The sequence below is a fragment of the Phodopus roborovskii genome, unplaced genomic scaffold (assembly GCF_943737965.1).
Source record: "Phodopus roborovskii unplaced genomic scaffold, PHOROB, whole genome shotgun sequence".
In the NCBI taxonomy this organism is placed as follows: Eukaryota; Metazoa; Chordata; class Mammalia; order Rodentia; family Cricetidae; genus Phodopus; species Phodopus roborovskii.
The window spans coordinates 18088063-18107210 of record NW_026126514.1 but is presented as its reverse complement, the minus strand read 5'-3'; the positions used below and the strand labels follow the sequence as shown (position 1 = coordinate 18107210).

General features: G+C 38.5%; 1 protein-coding gene across 1 annotated transcript in view; it reads right to left on the bottom strand.

Moving 5' to 3' along the window:
- Atl1 (atlastin GTPase 1) overlaps window positions 1-19148 on the bottom strand; it is a 59419-nt gene that overhangs the window by 35218 nt on the left and 5053 nt on the right. Inside the window, exon 2 of the mRNA XM_051195938.1 lies at window positions 3046-3293. Coding sequence (XP_051051895.1) covers window positions 3046-3293 — 248 coding nt within the window. The remainder of the gene's footprint in view (window positions 1-3045; window positions 3294-19148) is intronic.

Here is a 19148-nt window from a genome sequence, read left to right as displayed (position 1 = left end):
AGCTATTAGCTGAGCATTTATAAATAATATTGTTTCCATGTGGTAATTTGCAAGCAGCTGCTGGGATGGGGAGAGGGTGGTCAGGACAGGAAACATCTGATTATATGTGGTACCCAACGTGGAGCCGAAATGTGCACATAAAATCCGACAAAGCTTAAAAGAAGATTATAGACACATAAGAATGGAGTCAAGCACTGCTTCTTGATAGCTGCCTTTTCTTGGGTGGGCTCTATTTTCTGGCTGTGAGCAGAGGTGTTAGTGGAAAATACAGGTGGCTCTTTTCAGAAGTCCTACTACCAAATACGTATATGGTGTTTATGAGAAGCTGGCAGCATGCTACTTGGTGGCAGTATGGACCCAGAAACTTCTCAGAGTTAGAATGGTAAACATGGCTCCCTGAGCTGAATGTAAATGTTCCTCTGCCATGAGACTAGACTCTTAGGGACTCTTAGGGGAAGAGCCAGCACCAGCAAGTCATGATCTAAGTTACACAACAGGTTTTTGCTCATGCAGACAGAAAAGGCTACAGATGTGTATTAAGGACAGAGTCAGATGAAAAAGAGCCTCTAAAAGCATCACGATGTATTTTTAAAAGTGTATGTAGGCTTGGGAGAGAAAAGAGAAAGAATATATACAGTCTTAGATTTAAAAAATTTAGTTTTAAAATCAAGTACTTAAAAGGAATAGAATAATAAAAATATAAAAAGCCACATAAAGATGGAATACACACAGTCTGAATATTGTATATTATTGTGTTTTTCTTTAAATTTTTTGACTGCTAATGAAAAAATAATAACTGCTATGAGATATTTGATTATGACAGCTGCTAGATTAAACCAACCTATATGTTTTTAAAAGATATGTTACTTTGGGAAAGAGGTTCTGCTTTTATTTTCACAGGAAATGAGAGGCAGTGGATTCATTCTGCGTTAAGAAAATCAGGTTTGTCTGAGGAAGACACTCTGTAAAATCTCCGATGGGCACAAATGGCCCAGATGACCCAAAGTTTCAGAGCTCCTCTGCTGTAGTTTCCTGAGTTCTACACTCAGAACAGCTTCAAGGCTGCTGGCTGAGATAATCCAGCTTCAAAGAATACTCCAGTCAGGACTTGACCATAATCCTAAATTTTTTCAGGGTCCGCCAATGATTACCAGTGCCCCCAGTCAACATGAAGTAGTCTAGAAAACTATGCCTATACCAGTCCCCCAAATGGGTGATGGATATTTATTACCATTTAAGAGGACTGGTTACAAGTTGTTATTGCTAATTGTCAGGAAAAAAAGCTGAATAAAGGAAATTAGATGCAAGGAAATGATAGGATAAAAGGGTAGTTGTTTAAGGTACTGTGTTTATGCAGCTCATTTAAAAATGTATAATTAGAAAACACAGATTAATAGTCATTTATAATAGTCAAACCTAGAGTCATGTTACATATGTTTTTAAGGTCATACACAGATATATTTATATAGACAGAAGTTCTTCAAACACTTAAAAGACCTATAGAATATGGTATTTAGTATGTTTAATAACCTAAGGCTTTCTATGACAGTGGAACATGTCTGCTCCTGGCAGCAATGATCTACTTCAGAGAAGATGATGGGCATCATGGAACCTCTGTATGAAGTTTGCTTTCTTTATGGCAAAAGGTAGCCATTTGGGCAAAGAAATTGCCTTTGCCTCAATCACTGACAGTTTCTGTCCAAACTGAACCAGCAGGATGCAAAAGAAGGCAACTGCCAAACTTTGCCAAGACAGGGTAGGACAATCCTTCAGAATTCCCTGCTTCACAGGAAAGACTGTCAGATATCCTAGGCCTGTAGGCCATAACTGGATGCTCCAGGAACCTTGGGTGACTGTTGAGATGGCCTGATGTCCCTGTCATTAGGTAGCATTTCACCCTTCTGAGGTCTCTGATGGAGATGAAGACTAGGTAGTTATGATTATAGTTTTCTTTAATTATGGTGAAAGTAAAACTTTAGAATAACAAAGATAAAATAGATAATAAAATATTTTTTCAATTTTGCCAAATACACATAGACTAGATATTGTAACGATAGTTCTTACTTGATAACTGTTTTTGTTGTATGTAATCTTACTATGTTAAAGTTAAAACCTTCCTTTTTTAATTAGACAAAAGAGGGAAATTCTGTGGAATAATCCTCTTCTACACTGTCTTATTCTATAAAGCAGTTTCAAATCCTTATAAAAAGCATAATAATGGGTTGCACCATTTGTGCTGTTCAGTCTCATGTCTTCATTTCCAATATAAAAGTCACATTTCTGTATTACCTGATCTGACATACACTATCAGTTGCCTCTGGGGTTAGGACAAAGTAGGAGTTGACTACGAAAGACTGTGAAGGAACTTTCTGGAGAGAATGGTGATTTCTGTTTTCAGTTCTGGACTGCATAGGGATATGCATTTATAAAAACAAACAAATACACATTTAATATTTGTATTTATCCATATAGATTCTATTTAAAAACAAAAGCTATAAGAATAACATATGATTTATATTGAAACATGTGAGAAAGTATACTGACATTAGCAATTTAACTTGAAGCTTTTTAATATCATGGAGTGATGAATGACCAGGAAGAATGAGATATACAGAAATACATGATAAATCAGGAACATTAATGTCTGTGGAAGAATCGAGGTATTGGCACCCAACTGTTCAATTCCTTAAAAATTTCTTCATGCCTTATGACTGTCATCACAAACATTGTGGGGAAGTTATTAACAAGAAAAGCTTATGGTAAAATCTACTTGATGTTTTAAATACTACTTGTAAAATTCATAGTTATATCATTATGCTAGTGCTAATTTTAAGAGAGTAAAAAGTAAGTTATATCTTCAGGTGAATTCAGCACCGTGGCTTCCAAGTAAAATCGTGTTTAGTTTGCTCCGGAAGCACTGAGGGTGGAATGGCACTCCGTAGCCCTTACCTTAGGCACACACACTAGCAGGAACAGGAATGCTCCACGCTAACGAGAACAGGACATGGAGGAGGCCAGGAGGAAATGTTTTCAGCGCCTCCCTACCTGGTTGTACATGTAGCGCAGCATGAAGTCCATCAGGAAAGACTTTCCTTTCCTAAAAGCCCCAGCAACAGACACGGCAACCACCTCCTTGTCTCTGACAGGCTCCGAGAGAAGGATCCGGTTCAGCGCTGCCTCATCTAACTCAAAGGAATGGTCATCTTTGACAATGAGCACTTGGACAGGTCCTGCCTTTTTCACGGGCTCCTCCTCTTCTGAGCTCCATTCGCTTGACTTCTCTGAAAACCCACCTGCCGAACAAAGTTATCAATGACTTTAGCCAATTATCTCAAAACTCCATGAAACAGGTACCTCTAAGCTCCCAAATGGAATTGGGAACATTCATTCCAGTCACATGTTTTATTTCATTCAGATCATATCACTAGGTCCAGACCAGAGACTTAATCTTCCTGGTCATGTGGCTCAATCAACCATTTTTTTCCCCAAAATGTTCTAAGTTAGTACAAAGTTCTTTACTAAAAAAGAAAAAAACATCTAAGCCAAGTATTCAACTTTTGGAGCAAGTGAATATCATGATTACATCTGGTACATCCTCCTTCCTCTAGGAATAAGCTTGGTTATTTAAACAGAGTACTTTGTTTAAATGTTTTTCTGTGTACATGCATGAGAGTGTGTGAGAGCATGCATGCACGTGTGTGTGTGCACAGATGAAGTCACAGGTCTTTATCAAGGGTCTTCTTCAATCACTTTCTAGCTTATTTTTCCAGACAGATATCTCAGTGCACTGATTCAATTAGACTAGCTGGCCAGCAAGCCCCAGGGATCCTGCTATCTCCACCTTCCTAGTGCTGGGCTCCTGGGTGCATACCACCAAGCCTGGTTTTGTAATGGTTTTCATGATTGTTCAGAAAGCAGATAACTGACTCCAAAAATTTGTTTTCAGACCTCTGGATGCATGCCTGCAAACATGCATACACATTTTTATATTTTATTATGTGTATGGTATGTATCTCTGAGTATGTGCAAGTGCCAATGAGGCCGGAAGAGGGCACTGGGCCCCAGGAGCTGGAGTTGCAGCCATATGTGAGCCTTCTAATGTGGGTGTTGTGAACTGAGCTCAGGTCATCTGGAGGAGCAACACGTGCTCTTGGGCACTGAGCCATCTCTACAGACCCCACATTTTAAAAAATAAACAGAAAAAAAAAATGACAAAAATGACCAGGAACTCTAGAACCCAATCAAGAGACCAACTCTAAGAACTCATAAGATAGAAGGAGTGAAGGTAAATACTAAAGCATAGGGTATTCACTGAAATAACAGCAGACGTTTCCCCAGAAAGAAATGAACAAACAAACACAAGAGGTATCTAGATGATAAGCAAAAAACACAGGAAGAGAAAACCATATACCCAACATGCAACACTGCAGCACATCATATACCCAACATGCAACACTGCAGCACATATACCCAACATGCAACACTGCAGCACATATACCCAACATGCAACACTGCAGCACAAGCACACAGGTGGCTTTCCACTCTTCACAAGTTAATGCTGATGTAGAGCAACCGGTAATTTAATGATAAGCTTTATTATAATATTCTCATATATTTAGCACTTTGCTATGATTTACAAATTACTTATGAAAATCTGAGAAATATTCATGTCTATTGTGCTTTAAACTTTTGCTTTTGATATTTAAATCTGTCAGGAATTGATACCTGGCTAAAGTATGAGAGAAATCAAACTTGTCCTATGCCAACAGCAATAACACTCTATCTTAATTGAAATAGATTCGAAAAGCCATTACCTGCAGTATGGGAAGCTTCTCTTACTCATTTAACTACTATTAGCCTGGGCTATTTTAGCACTTTGCAGTTAAATATAATAATCAATATACTAATTCATTTTTAAATTTAAAATAGCATTGTATCTCTAAGGCCCAGTGGCAGATGATGGCAATCCAGTAACTGGGGAGGCTGGGGCAAGAATACCATGAATTTGAGACTAGCCTGGGCTATGTAGTAAATAAAGGTTTTCTCTGCCCTCTTGTGGCCTCTTCAGGCACTGCATGCATGTGATAAAGATGCAGGCAAAACACTCATACATAGAAAGTAAAAATAAGTAAAACCTTCTTTAAAATAATACTAGGGATTGTGCTGGTTTAGTAGAGGTGGTTGGAGGTTTTCCTCCAAGACTCATGACTTCATTGGCCCTGAGTAGTAGGTGTCCAGTACCTACTACTGGGAACATGATTTCCCTCTTGGTGAGAGGGTCTTAAGTCCACTTAGAGACCTGGTGGTTAGCACAAGTTATGTGTATGAGCATGCTCACTAACAACAATCTAAACATTTGTCTTTATACCCACAGATAGGTGTAGTCTTCACCCCTCCCTCATCAAGGAAATTTCTGTTTGCAACAGATGGAGACCACTACAGAATACCATAGCCAATCAAAATGTACAATTATAGAGCCCATTCAGAATGGATACACTTACCAAACACTCCCCCACACAAGGCTCAGGGAACATTATGGAAAAGGAGGTAGAAATATTCTAAGAATCTCAGGACCACGGAGTTGGCTGTGAGATTGTGCTTTTAGTAATGTCAAAAGTTACAACCATAAACTCTGACTAAGATGACTATCATAACATGAGCTGAACAAGGATGACATCAATAGACATGCCAGAGTGGACGGAGGAAGTCCATAAGGCCTTAACCCTGCACAAAGAACTACAAGCAATGAAGGAATGCTGAGCTGAAGAAATAGCCTTCCCCAAAGAAGAGATCACCAACTGGTTATCCAATACCAAATAGTCAGTCCTGATACAGACAAGTAACATTGTACCACCTGAGCAGGCTATATTTAGGGATATATATATATATATATATATATATATATATATATATATATGTACAGACATATATGAATAGAGTGACAATTAAAAAGGAAGTCACGAATTTGAAAGAACAAGTGGGATATAAGGGGAGGTTTAGAGGTTAGAAAGGAGGGGAGAAATACCATGATTATATTATAATCCCAAAAATAAAAATAAAAAAATAATACTACACACTTAAAGAAAATAGAATACCAAGCTGGCAGTGGTGGCACACACCTTTAATCCCAGGACTCAGGAGGCAAAGGCAGGCAAATCTCTGACAGTTCAAGGGTAACCTGGTCTACAAAGCAAGTTCCAGAACAGCCAGGGCTACACAGAGAAACCCTGTCTCAAAAAAAAAAAAAAAAAAAAAAAAAAAAAAGAAAGAAAGAAAAAAAAAGAAAGGAAGGAAGGAAGGAAGGAAGGAAGGAAAGAAGAAAAAGAACCAATTGCTGACAAGGATGTGAAGCGAGAGCTGGCTGCTCTTCCATAGGTCCTGAGTTCAATTCCCAGCAACGACAAAGTGGCTCACAACCATCTATAGTGAGATCTTGATGCCCTCTTGTGGCATGCAGGCAGACATTGTAAACATAAGAAAATAAACAAATATTGCGGGGGGCGTGGGGGGGGAAGAAACCCTGTCTCAGAGAGGGGGATAAAAAGAATAGAGGAGAACAAGAAAAGACATACCATAATAGAGGGAGCCATTATAGGTCTAAAGAGGAATCTGGCACTAGGAAAATGTCCAGAGATCTAAAAGGATGGCCCCAACTAACAATCTAAGCAATAGTGGAGAGGCTACCTTAAATGCCCTTCCCCAATAATGAGATTGATGACTACCTTATATGCCATCCTAGAGCCTTCATCCAGTAGCTGATGGAAACAGAAGCAGACACCCACAGCTAAACACTGAGCCGAACTTCTGGAATCCAGTTACAGAGAGGTAGGAGTGATGAGCAAAGGGGTCAAGACCAGGCTAGAGAAACCCACAGAAACTGCTGACCTGAACAAGGGGGAGCTCATGGGCTCCAGTCTGATAGCTGGGAAACCATCATAGGACTGACCCAGACTCCCTGAATGTGGGTGTTAGTTAGAGGACTAGGCAGTCTATGGGGCCTCTGGTAGTAAATCAGCATTTATACCTAGTATAGGAGTAGACTTTGGGAGCCCATGCCACACAGAGGGATACTCTCTCAGCCTAGACACATGGGAGAGGGCCTAGGCCTTGCTCTAAATGATATGACAGACTTTGAAGACTCCCCATGGAAGGCCTCATCCTCCCTGGGGAGCAGGAAGGGGATGGAATGGGAGTTTATGGGGGTTGGGGACAAGGGAGGACAAGAGGGTTCAGGAACTGGGTTTGACATGTAAAACAATCTTGTTTAAAATTTAAATTTAAAAACATCAAAAAAAGTAAAATAAAAATTGAAGTAAATAGAATACTAATATTTTACAAGGAAGAAGGTAAAACTGGACAGCATACTAGCAAATAGTTTGTTTCTCATTGAGCTGCATATATACTTACTCAAAGACCCAGATATACCACTTCTAGAAACTTACCCAAGATAAAAACAAAAAAGTTTATCCAGACATGTTTACAGTAGCTCTATTCATACTGGTTAACGTTTTAACTGTGAACAGATGCTCCTTGGCTGGGGATTGAATAAACAAACAGTATATTCACACAATGAAATATTACCAGAAAAAAGGAACATGCAACATGATTCTCGCTTAAACAGCAATATGCTACATGGTCCCACTTATATGAAATGCCAATAGCAAGCTAAGTAGATTAGTAGTGGCCAGAGTTGAGTAGAAGAAGAAACTGACTACAGATAGAGGGAAAAGTACATGGAGTTTTGTAAAGATTATACTCTGATCATGGTATCATAACAAGATTGCATAAACTTGTCAAAGCCACAGGATGGTATATCAAAAGCATGAATTTTACTATATATTTTAAGTTTCAGTTTTTGAATAAGAAATATCATTTACATAACATTGTTAAATGTAATACATTTAACAATAAATTTAAGTAATATGTTAGTATATAAAGGACAATCAGACAACGGTTATGATTGGTGAGAAAAGTTCATATTTGCAGTATTTGCCAAGTGCAATGAGATAATGCTACCCCACTGCAGTCTGACTGTGGGGATGGGAAGAGACTCACACAATCAGCCACCATGACGCCAACACTGTCACAATCTGGTTAGTGAAAGGCACTTCAGACCTCTAGAGAAAATGTAAAACTAAAAAATAGACACAAATGTTCCCAAACTTAAAGACTCCCCAGTGTGTGTCAACATTCCCTTTGATTTATGGATTAACTATAACAATAATCAAATCTCAGCAATACTTCTTACACAAATTAATGAGGTAGAAACACAAAGAACAAAAGCTAACAAAGAAATCTTGGAGAACAAAGTTGGAGGACTTAAGCACACTACCCATTGATATTTAGAATACATAGTAATTAAGATATGGTGAGATTTGCAAGGTATGGTGACACATGCCTGATATCCTAGCACCCAGGAAGCTGAGGCTGAGAGTTCAAGGTTAGCCTGAGCTGCAGAGAAAGTTCTAGTATGGAGTAGGTTACATAAAAGAAAAAAGAACACAATTGTGTGGCTTATGCCTATAACAGCAGTGCTAGGGAAGCTAAGACAAGAAGATTGCCACAGTTAAGGTAAGCCTGAGCTACAGAGTATAAATCTGTTTAAAAAAAGAAAATACAAGGCAATAAAAAAGGTTTAAGGATTACACACACACACACACACACACACACACACACACACACACACACATCCCTAGTTTATAATAAAGCTGTAACTGTAATGAACAAGGAAAGAATGATCTTCCAAAAATTATGCAAAGCAATTGAATATTCATATAGTAAAAATGACTCTATACTCCTACTTCTCTTTTCTCTCTCTCTCTCTCTCTCTGTCTCTCTCTCTCTTTGGTTTTTTGAAACAGTGTTTCTCTGTGTAATCCTGACTGTCCTGGAACTTGCTTTGTGTATCAGACTGGCCTAAAATTCACAGGTATCTGCCTGCTTCTGGAGCTCATAGATATCTGCCTGCCTCTGCCTCCCAAATTCTGGGATTAAAGGAGTACACCACCATGCCTGGCTTCTTACTTCTCACCATACACAAGAAATCAACTTAAACCACAGATCAAAATATAGAATAGGAAAAACAGACAAAAGTTACAAACAAGCAACTAACAAGAAACATTTCAAGACTCTATACATATAAAAAGATATTCAATGTCATGAAAATAAAACTGAAAAGTATTCTGATAAGCATTTTAATATATCTGATTTGCAAAGATCAAGGGTATGACGATTCCTTGCATGGTTGGTCAGTCATTGCAAGGGAACAGTAAAATGAATACTTATATAGTACTCTTAAAAAGTTTTAGGCAAATGAACATAAAAAATATAAATGCATACATTCCTTAACTTGGAAAGGATATTTCAAGTAATTGGTTCCACAGATATAGCCACACAGACACAACATACCAGAAGCAATATAAATGTCCATCAAATGAGGACTGACTAATAAATTGTGGTTTATTTACCTATGAAATATAATACAATTGCAAAGAATGAGGAGGCGCATTTGAAAAAATGCCATTGCATATTCTAATAACTCAAGATACAACATAGTATTACAGTATGTATAATTCTGTGAAATGTATGTGTATTTGGAGTGTTTGAGGGACAAGAAGGACCATGGCATAGACAGAATTGGCTTACAGAGTTACCTGGGTCAGATCAGCGGAGGGTGGAGGGAGGATGAGAGATCTAGGAGGATTTGAGACAAGATGGGTATCTTGGGGTTTCTATTGCTATGAAGAGATACCATAACCACAGCAACTCTTAGAAAGGGAAACACTTAACTGTGGTGGTTCATGCACAATCAGAGGTTCAGTCCATTATCATCATGGTAGGACATGACAGGCGGGCAGACATCGTCCTAGAGAGGTGGCAGAGTCCTACATCTTGGCTTACAGGAAAGCAGGAAGTATTCTAAGGCACTGGGCAGTATCTTGAGCATCTATGAGACCTCAAAACCTGCTGCCACAGTGACACACTTCCTCTAACAAAGCTACACCCTCTCCAACAAAGTCACACCTCCTAATAGCACCACTCCCTTTGGGGCCATTTTCTTTCAAACCACTACAGGGAGTTACTAGGAATGTGAAAGAAAAGACCAGTGCATGTTTCCTGCATGTACTTCTTGGCTCTGCTTTTGCAGGGCAGAAGTGGATGATATAGGTAAGTCTGAACTTGTGTGTTTTTTGGTTTTTTTTTTTTTTTGTTTTGTTTTTTTGGTTTTTTTTTTGTTTTTGTTTTTGTTTTTGTTTTTTGCTTGTTTGTTTGCTTCCTTTTGCAGTACTGGGTATGAAACCCAAATCTTTTAGTATGTTAAACAAGCAGTCTACCACTGGGCTATCCCTAGCCCCTTCCTTAAACCAAGATTAGTCCTCCAGATATATGCCTTCTTAAATACATTTTCTTTAACTAAACTCAGTACCAATTCCCCAAACAGTATTCAAGTTTCAAAAGAGAAAAAGAAAGGAACCAGGTCAGAAGCGAGCCAGGTCGGGAGAGCATTTGACTATGGTGGATATGGACAGCAGAGAACCACCTGGCTATTTTCTGAGAATGCTTTATTCCCTCTGAGACATGTTGAAATTTGGTTCCCACTGAGAGGTGGTAAGTGACAAGGTCGTGAAAATTCTTCTGAACATATTGTCTTTCTAGAAGGGCTCAGTTAATCCTCAGAAGAGTGTGCTAAGTTCTGCTCTTGCAGGACAATATAAAGACAGTAAGAGCATGTTAAAAAGGGCTGCTGCTGGCTGTAATGGACAAGGAAGCTTAAGAGACACTGAAAGCTTCTGTGACAACTTCTCCCTGACCATACCCCACAAAGAAACAATCTAGATTAGAAGCCATTGACGAGAGCCCTTAAAATCTATGATAAATGCTGAGGTATAGCTCTTCACAGTTGATGGCCTCTGGTGAGGGGGTGGAGGGCACGCTAAGTAATCTTTAAGGGGTAGTCCACTGGGAGTTTGACCATGCTCCAATGAGTATATGGGCAAAACAAATTGGATTTAGTGTATTCTTTCCTTTTCTTTTTGGAGATGGCACAAAGGTGAGGGTGGGGGATGGACCTGGGAAGACAGTGAAGCAAGTGTGGTCAAGGTGCATTGTGTATAATTCCCAAATAAGTAATAAAAACATAATGTTGGGGAAAATATTTCAAAAGGCTTTAATGTTACTAATTCCTTCCGATACTCCCTCCTTTTCTGTATGCCCCAACACTCTTCTCCATTATCCTCCCGTTCAGTTATTTACCCTACAGAAGTTAATGGTAAGCCCCTGTTACTAATCACCACATACTTGAGGCATAAGCTGTAAAGACACCTGGAATCTTCATCCCTACAGCTAGCTTTCATGGAGATGGAAAGTTCTATGTGTACTAACAGGGAAGCAAAGTAATCAATAGTATAACCTAGCTGTAAACTGTGTGAGCTACAATAACAACCTGGCTATAGTTTTTCACTGATGCAATAGTGGCATGAATGTTATGGGAGTAACCGGACACTTTTCTGATCAAATATAATGCCCACTCAAGACGGAACCCAGACCTGGTACTAGTGACTGGACTAAACCTGTGGCTGGCTAGGTCTTAGGTCTTAGGGGAGAACTTACTATTCTCCTACTAAATGCCCAAAGTAATAAACTGTCCCCTAACTTCTTACCTTTATCTAAATATTGGTACATCTCTTGACCCTCATCAGAGAAACTTCTTTTTGCAGTAGATGGTAATTAATACAGGACCCACCATTGGCCATTACTCAAGAGAATAAGGTATTATGGAGTTCTTAGCTCTAAATGGGGCTTCTGTATTATACCCCCTTGGTCTAGGGCTCATGTATTATTATAGCAGAGAGGCAAGAAAGAACTAGATGCAGCAACAGTATTTTCCAGACATGGCAGGGTCCGTGCTCACAGAACTCATAGCACCTATAACTGTACATACAAGACCTGAACAAGATCAAGTCAGCAAGACCCCAGCATGGATGGGGAGGGGAGGTACTCATGACATCCCATTCCTAGTCAAGGAGCTGCTGGCAACTCTTATGACATCCCATTCCTAGCTGAGGAGCTGCTGGCAACTCTTTCAACTTTTTGCAGACTGGATTTTTTATTCTGAGCAGAGGAATTCTAATTTTATGTGCTATTTCTAGGTCACTAGAAGCTGGTACTCAGCTATTCAATTTTGATATGCAGAAAGGGAAATTTTAAAACATTCGAACAACCAGAGAAAATGATCACTATTAAATACTAGAAGTGCTATCAGGATGTGTTACTAATTTTCTTAATTTAAATTTAGTTTAAAAACTATATTCTATCTGCTCAGCAAATATTAAACCAACAGAGATCATCAGCTCTGAGTATGCTAGAGGTATTTTAGAAAAAAACACATTGTGCCTAGGAAACTGTATCTTGGCAACAGAAATGTAAAGGGTCTGTTACTTTTCTTTGAGGTCTGTCTAAGGATAGAACTTAAAATTCTCCTAGAGGAGCCTCTGTCTGATTAAATGCTGAGAATGCCTCCAAAGTAACAGTGCTTACACAGAAGAGCCTGTGGGAGCTGAGGAGACAGAACAAAATGGTAATTCATGACGACGAATCTTAGAGCAAGAGTAGAGCTATGGGCTAAAGAAAACCATTACTGGGCATGTCTCAAAGCGTGAGGCTCAAAGTGCTACCACACAGATGTTAGGGAAGTTCTACTATTGCTAATACTGCTGAGGAACCAGGGTTCAAAGCAACCACCAATCCTGCATCCTTGGAGCTTTGGAAAGAATAAGAAAATCACTTAGCAGGATTTTTATTTATTTAGAAGCAAAATTCCCTAAGTCATCCAAAATATGTCAGTGACCATGAATACCTATGTATTTGTTTGCTTGTGACTTCGCACTGAGAGCACTGTGTGTCCACACACCCCAACAGAGAAAGTAAGAAACTAATGCAAAATTAAATGCAAATTCCTGATAGGAATACAGGGAAAACCTCAGTCTTCCAAAGAAAGATACATTAATTAAAAAGAAATAAACTGTTGAAACCAGCATGGTCTACAAAACGAGTTCCAGGACAGCCAGAGCTGTTGCAGAGAAATCCTGTCTCAAAAAACAAAACAAACAAAACAAAACAAAATGAAACAAAAAAATGAAAAGAAAAGAAAAGAAATAAAACTTTCTGGTAAATATATACATGTGTGTTTGCAAGTATGTAAGTACATGCATGCGTGTGTGTGTGTGTGTGTGTGTGTGTGTGTGTGTGTGTGTATGTGTGTGTGTGTGTGTATACACATACATACATTTGGTGTTGGAATTAATAAAAAATTAAAAATACGTATAATTTTTGCTCAATACAATTCCATTTCCTGCAGTCTATTCTAAGGAAATTATCAGAACAATGTACATGTATTTATAGGGGATTTGTAACCACATTATTTATTTATATGGTGACAAGATACTGTAAATAAATTGTGGCACAGGTATTTTTTGTGAAATGTACAGTCATTTGAAGTCACATTATAGAAAAAAAATAATTACAGGAAAATACATTCAGACATTTAAGCAAAAGAGCAGATGGTTAGAGAGATGGCTCAGCAGTTAAGAGCAGTAGCTGCTGAAGAAGACCTGGGTTCAGTTCCTGCCACCCACATGGCAGCTCACAACCATCTGTGACTCCAGGCCCAGAGATCTGATGCACTCTTATGACTTCTGCAGGTATTTCATGCATATGGTGCAAAGACATGCATTCAGGCACATATTTATACATGGAAAATGTAAAAAGTTAATAAAATCTAAAAATGAAATCAATCCAAACTGTGGGCACTCTATATCATTAATTGCTTTACATAGTAGCCAGTAGTCATATGTAACTACTTAACTTTACAGAATTAAACTTAAATACATTAAATATTTGATTCTTTACCGTTGTTTGACCAATTGCCACACTTGGCCTATGTCTGCTCACATAGGACCACTGCAGAACATCTCTGTTACCATAGAAGGCACCACTGCTACACAACATACAGCATATGTTTAATAAACTGTAATTTAGGAAAGTCTATACCATTGTGGATAATTAATTAAAAACCAATGAGAATAAATTACATCAACATATATTAGAAACAAAATGCTTGCCATTTGAAGAGAATCTATACCCATATGTATCTATATACAGAGATATACTACATATATACATGTATATATACACTACATATTATATATATATATATAGTATATATAATAATGGAAAATTTGTGTGTATCCTACAATTTTTAAGTTAGAAAAAAACAAAATAATATGTCTAAAAAATAAGAGATGCAAAGAAATTAGGGAATTACAGCAGAAAAATGATGCTGAATAATTACAGATATAAAATACACAAATTTCAAAAAAGAACTTAAACCAAGAAAAATAACAGAAAGCAAGAGCAACTGTGCTATGTGAATGAAATAGACAGATTCTAAGAAAGCTATACATTACTAGAAGTGACTCTAGAAAAAAGAGAAAGCATTAATTACTCTACACCCAATGCAGGATCAATAGTTTAAAATATTATTATTAGAAGAGACAGCAGACTAGGGTGATTTCATAGACGAGTTTCCTTGAACTGGATCATTATCTTATACTAACTGATATAAATAATAGAAAAAATAATAGCCTCTACTCATTTTATAACCTTAAAATAATCTTGATAGTTTAATACTAAAATCAAAGAAAGTACAAGGAAAGAAATTTAGCTATAAACTTGTTTGTAAATATCTTAATCATTGGGTTAACGAGCTCAGTAATGCATTTCAAAATGTAATACTCAGTAGCCTAGGTTTATTGTAGGCTCACCAGATGACTTTAGTAGAGATCTAGTAATATACTGAAACATCTAATGAAGTGAAGAAGAATCATATTGTTTGAATGCATTCCAGAAAATTATTTGTTAATAAATCTGTTAAAGTACAATATTCAGTGATGATTTTTTAACATTATAATTAAGAAACAGGGATAATCCCTAGGATTATCTGAAGGAAAACTGAGGAGTGGATCTGGGGGAGGTGGGAGGTGGTGGGGAGGAACTGGGAGGAGAGAAGGGATGGGATATATGAGAGAGAATAAACAAATAAGGGTTTAGCACACAGCTCACTGGAAAATACTTGCCTAGAAAGTATATTATCCTAGGTTAAGTTCCCAATACCATCTCTCCCTCCCCCAGCACACACAAAATAAAGAGAATAGAAAAATATTTATTTATTTTTGAGGCAGGGTTCCTTTGTGTAACCTTGGCTGTCCTACAACTCACTCTGCAGACCAGGCTGGGCTAGAACTCAGATATCTGCTTGCCTATGCCTCCCAAGTGCAGGGATTAAAGGAATGCACCACCATGGTGCAGGAAGAATAGAAAATTAGAAAAAGAAGGAAGGAAGGAAAGGTAGAGAGGGACAGAGGGAAAGGAGGGAGGGCGGGAGGAAGGGGGAGAGGGAGGGAGAGAGGGAAAGGCGAGGGGGGGGAGAAAGAAAAGAAGGTAGGTCTTGACCTTATATAGTAGGACAGGAGAAATATAGGGAAATTTCTGGGAACACTGGGGTCTCCTGAAATGCAAAGTGGAGGAAAAAGCTTGGCAGGAAATTGCAATTAATGTCAGTCAATGTTAGCACTTAACGCAGAATCCTACTCCCAGCCCCATTTCCTGGAGTAGTGTGTGAGCAGGTTAGAACCATGATGGACAATAAGGACTTTATTCTTCAAAATTTGGCATCTATATTTTCACTGTTGAGTGTAGCTTTGATCATGGAGGGGTATCCATAACCAGGAAGTCATTGCTGCAAGCTCTCTCACTGTGGCTCATCTAGACTTCTGCCTTAGCTAGGGTTTCTATTGCTGTGAAGAAGCGCCAGGACCATGACAACTCTTATAAAGTGAAACATTTAATTGGGACTGGCTTACAGATAAGATGCTTAGTCCATTATTGTGATTGGAAGCTTGGGGGCATATAAGCAAACATGGTGAGAGTTCTACTTCTGAATTGGCAAGCAGTAGGAAGAGAATGAGCCTGGGCCTAGCTTGAGCTTCTGAACCCTCAAAACCAACCTCTAGTAACATATTCCTCCAACAAGGTCATACCTACTCCTATAAAGCCACACCTCCTATTCAGTTCAATTTAATAATAAGAACTCCATTTTTGCCTAGGCCACTATTTCAATAGAGGGAGATGACTTACCCCCTAAAACCTGTTTCATCCCAGATTTCTAGGAAATGGCCTAACCCCAAATGTCCAGAAATCAGCCTAACTGCAAAAGTTCTACCCTCCCTTAATTGGATGGCACTAAGATGGGGCAGAACCAAAAACCCCAGAGACTCCCTAATAAGTTGGGGTCCACCACCCTGTAAAGTCCCTACCCTTGTCTCCTGTGTTCTGTTATGGTTTGCAGTTTTCTTCCTTTAAAGTGCTTGCTCTCCTCTGCCTCTGGGACCTGGTTTGGGACCCGACACCAGATACCTCCCTGATACATTTTTCAATAAATTTTGCTTGCTCAAACCCAATCTTCCTGTCGGATTATCCGGATTCCCAGACCCTAACACTCCTAACAATGCCACTCACTATGGGCCTAATAGGGCCATTTTCACTGGAACCACAACTTCCAAAGGACTGGTACATCAACCTACTTCCTGTTTCTCTTTTTGTCCTCTGAAAAGTCAGAGTATTCAAAAGTCATGGAATACTCAGGGGAAACTGATCCCTTCACATGCTCAAAGGAACTCAGCAACCCAGGAAAGACGCAAGGAGCCTTGAGTTTGTATCAAGCTCGACAGAGGGACAGACCACAACAATTAGAAAAATTTATCTTTTTTTTTTTTCTTTTTTAAACAGGGCTTCTCTTTGTAGCCCTGGCTGTCCTGGAACCCTCTTTGTAGACTACACTTAACTTGAACTCACGGACATCCACCTTCCTCTGCCTCCCAAGTGCTGAGATTAAAGGTGTGTGTCATCTGGTTAATGTTTTTTCAATAGCAAATCATGTGGAAAGGCAAGGATGTGACTTCTATAATTAGCATGTATTTGATTTAGATGTTCACTTCTCAGCACCTTGCAAGGCACACAAATAGGGAAGTGTGGCTTGTTTAAAAGAAAACCAAAACAAAACACAGACATTCTCCCAAAGAAAGATAAGACGACAGACCTTCTGGAAAATGACTTAAAAACTTTCTCACAGTACAGTAGAATATACAATTTATCAAGTAAATGTTAAAGGGAGTACTGTATATTGAGATACACCAATGCTGTATGAAAAGTAAAGACCTCAGCAAAAGTAAGTACATGGGCAAACATGAGAGCTATTGTTATTTTAACAATAGAACAAACAGCGCAAATTTCAGTAAAGAGGTAAGAAACTTAAAAGGAAACAAATTCCTGAAAATTATAAATGAAATGAAAATTTTACTAGAAAGATTTAAAGGCAGATTTGAGCAAGGAAAACAATAAAAAATGAAAACAGGTCAGTTTTTAATTATTTGACCTAAAGAATAAAAAGAGAAAAGGAGCTGTGGGAGATGACTTAGTTGGGGCATGCCTATATCCCTGGGCATGGGAGGCAGGGCCAAAAGGATGTCTGAGTCTTGACAGCCAGATTGGCTTCCAGGTTCCATGACTCTGTCTCACAAAATAAGATGGAGAGCGATTGAGGAACCCACCTGACATCAACCTCTGGTAGCTCACAACCATCTGCTACTCCAGTACCATGAAGCTTCAGGCCTCCTCGGGCACTAGGCATTCATGTGGTGCACAGATATACATGTAGACAAAACATCCATATATGTTAAATGAAATTAAAAACACCTATGGAAAAAAGTTACCAAAAAATGCTGAAAATTACAGGAAAAAAAAGTGTTGAAAGATTAACTTGAGTGTACTGTTGGTGAGAATGTAAATGACACAGGTGCTGTAAAGTAACACAGTACTTCATCAAAAAATTACCAAATGATTCAACAAATATGCTTGAAATAAATGAAAGCAGGGTGTGGTGGTTAGAATGAGAATGGCCCCAATAGACTCTTGTATTTGAATACTTGGTATACAGTTGGTAGAAATGTTTGGGGAAGATTAGGCGCTGTGGCTTTGTTGGAGGAGATGGGTCACTGTGGGGTGTCATTTGAGATTTCAAAAATCCATACCAATTGGCCCTCTGCCTACTTGCAGATAAGGACGTGAGCTCTTAGCTACTGCTCCAGCACCATGCCTGTATACAAATAACTTTATATGGACTGAGCAGGCTGTATTTATATATTTAGGAATATATGTGCATATGGAACAACAATTAAAGAAATAGAGACCATGAATCTGAGAAAGCACGAGGGGAAGGGATGCATGGGAAGAACTGGAAAGAAAGAGGGGAAAGGAAATGATGCAATTATATCTTAATTACAAAAAAGAATTTAAGTAAACTGAAAGCAGTCCTGGTGGCAAAAGTCTATAATGCAGGCTACTTAGGATGCTGAGGATAATAAATTCAATGCCTGCCTGAGCTACAGAGTGAGTTCAAGGTTAGTCTGAGCAACTTAATAAGACTTAGTTTTAAAATAAAAAGCAAAGAATGTACTGAGAATATAGCTCACTGGTAGAGTGCTTGCCAAACTCATACAGGGACTTATGATTAAAAAGGAAGGTGCATATATTTGCTTAGCGGAACCATTCAAATTTATGTGTATTTTCTATACTCTTTTCATGAAGATAGATTTTTTGGGGTAAAGAAGAAAAGCTTTCAAACCTAAAAACCTTTTCAATAGTGGAAATACCTTAGGGTGGATCATTTTCCCAGTGAGCATAGGATCTAATTTATAGTTAGTCTTGACTAAAGGTAAGTTTGAGAAGGGGACAAACAAATGTGTAACCCAGGAGTCATCAAAGCAAGTTGGTATCAGAACCTAAGTCTGTATGTGCATGTATGTGTGTACATATGTACACACGTTTTTTGTATGTGTTCGTAAGAGTGCTTGTGTATGTGTCTGTGTGTGTGCATGTGAGTATGTGTGTGTCTTAGAATAATCTTTTTGTACACTGTGAAGATGTGTCTTTGTCAAGGTGCCTTCTGATTGGTTTGATAAAAGAGCTGACTGGCCAGTAGCTAGGCAGGAGGTATAGGCAAGGCAGACAGACAGAGTGATGGGAGATGTCAT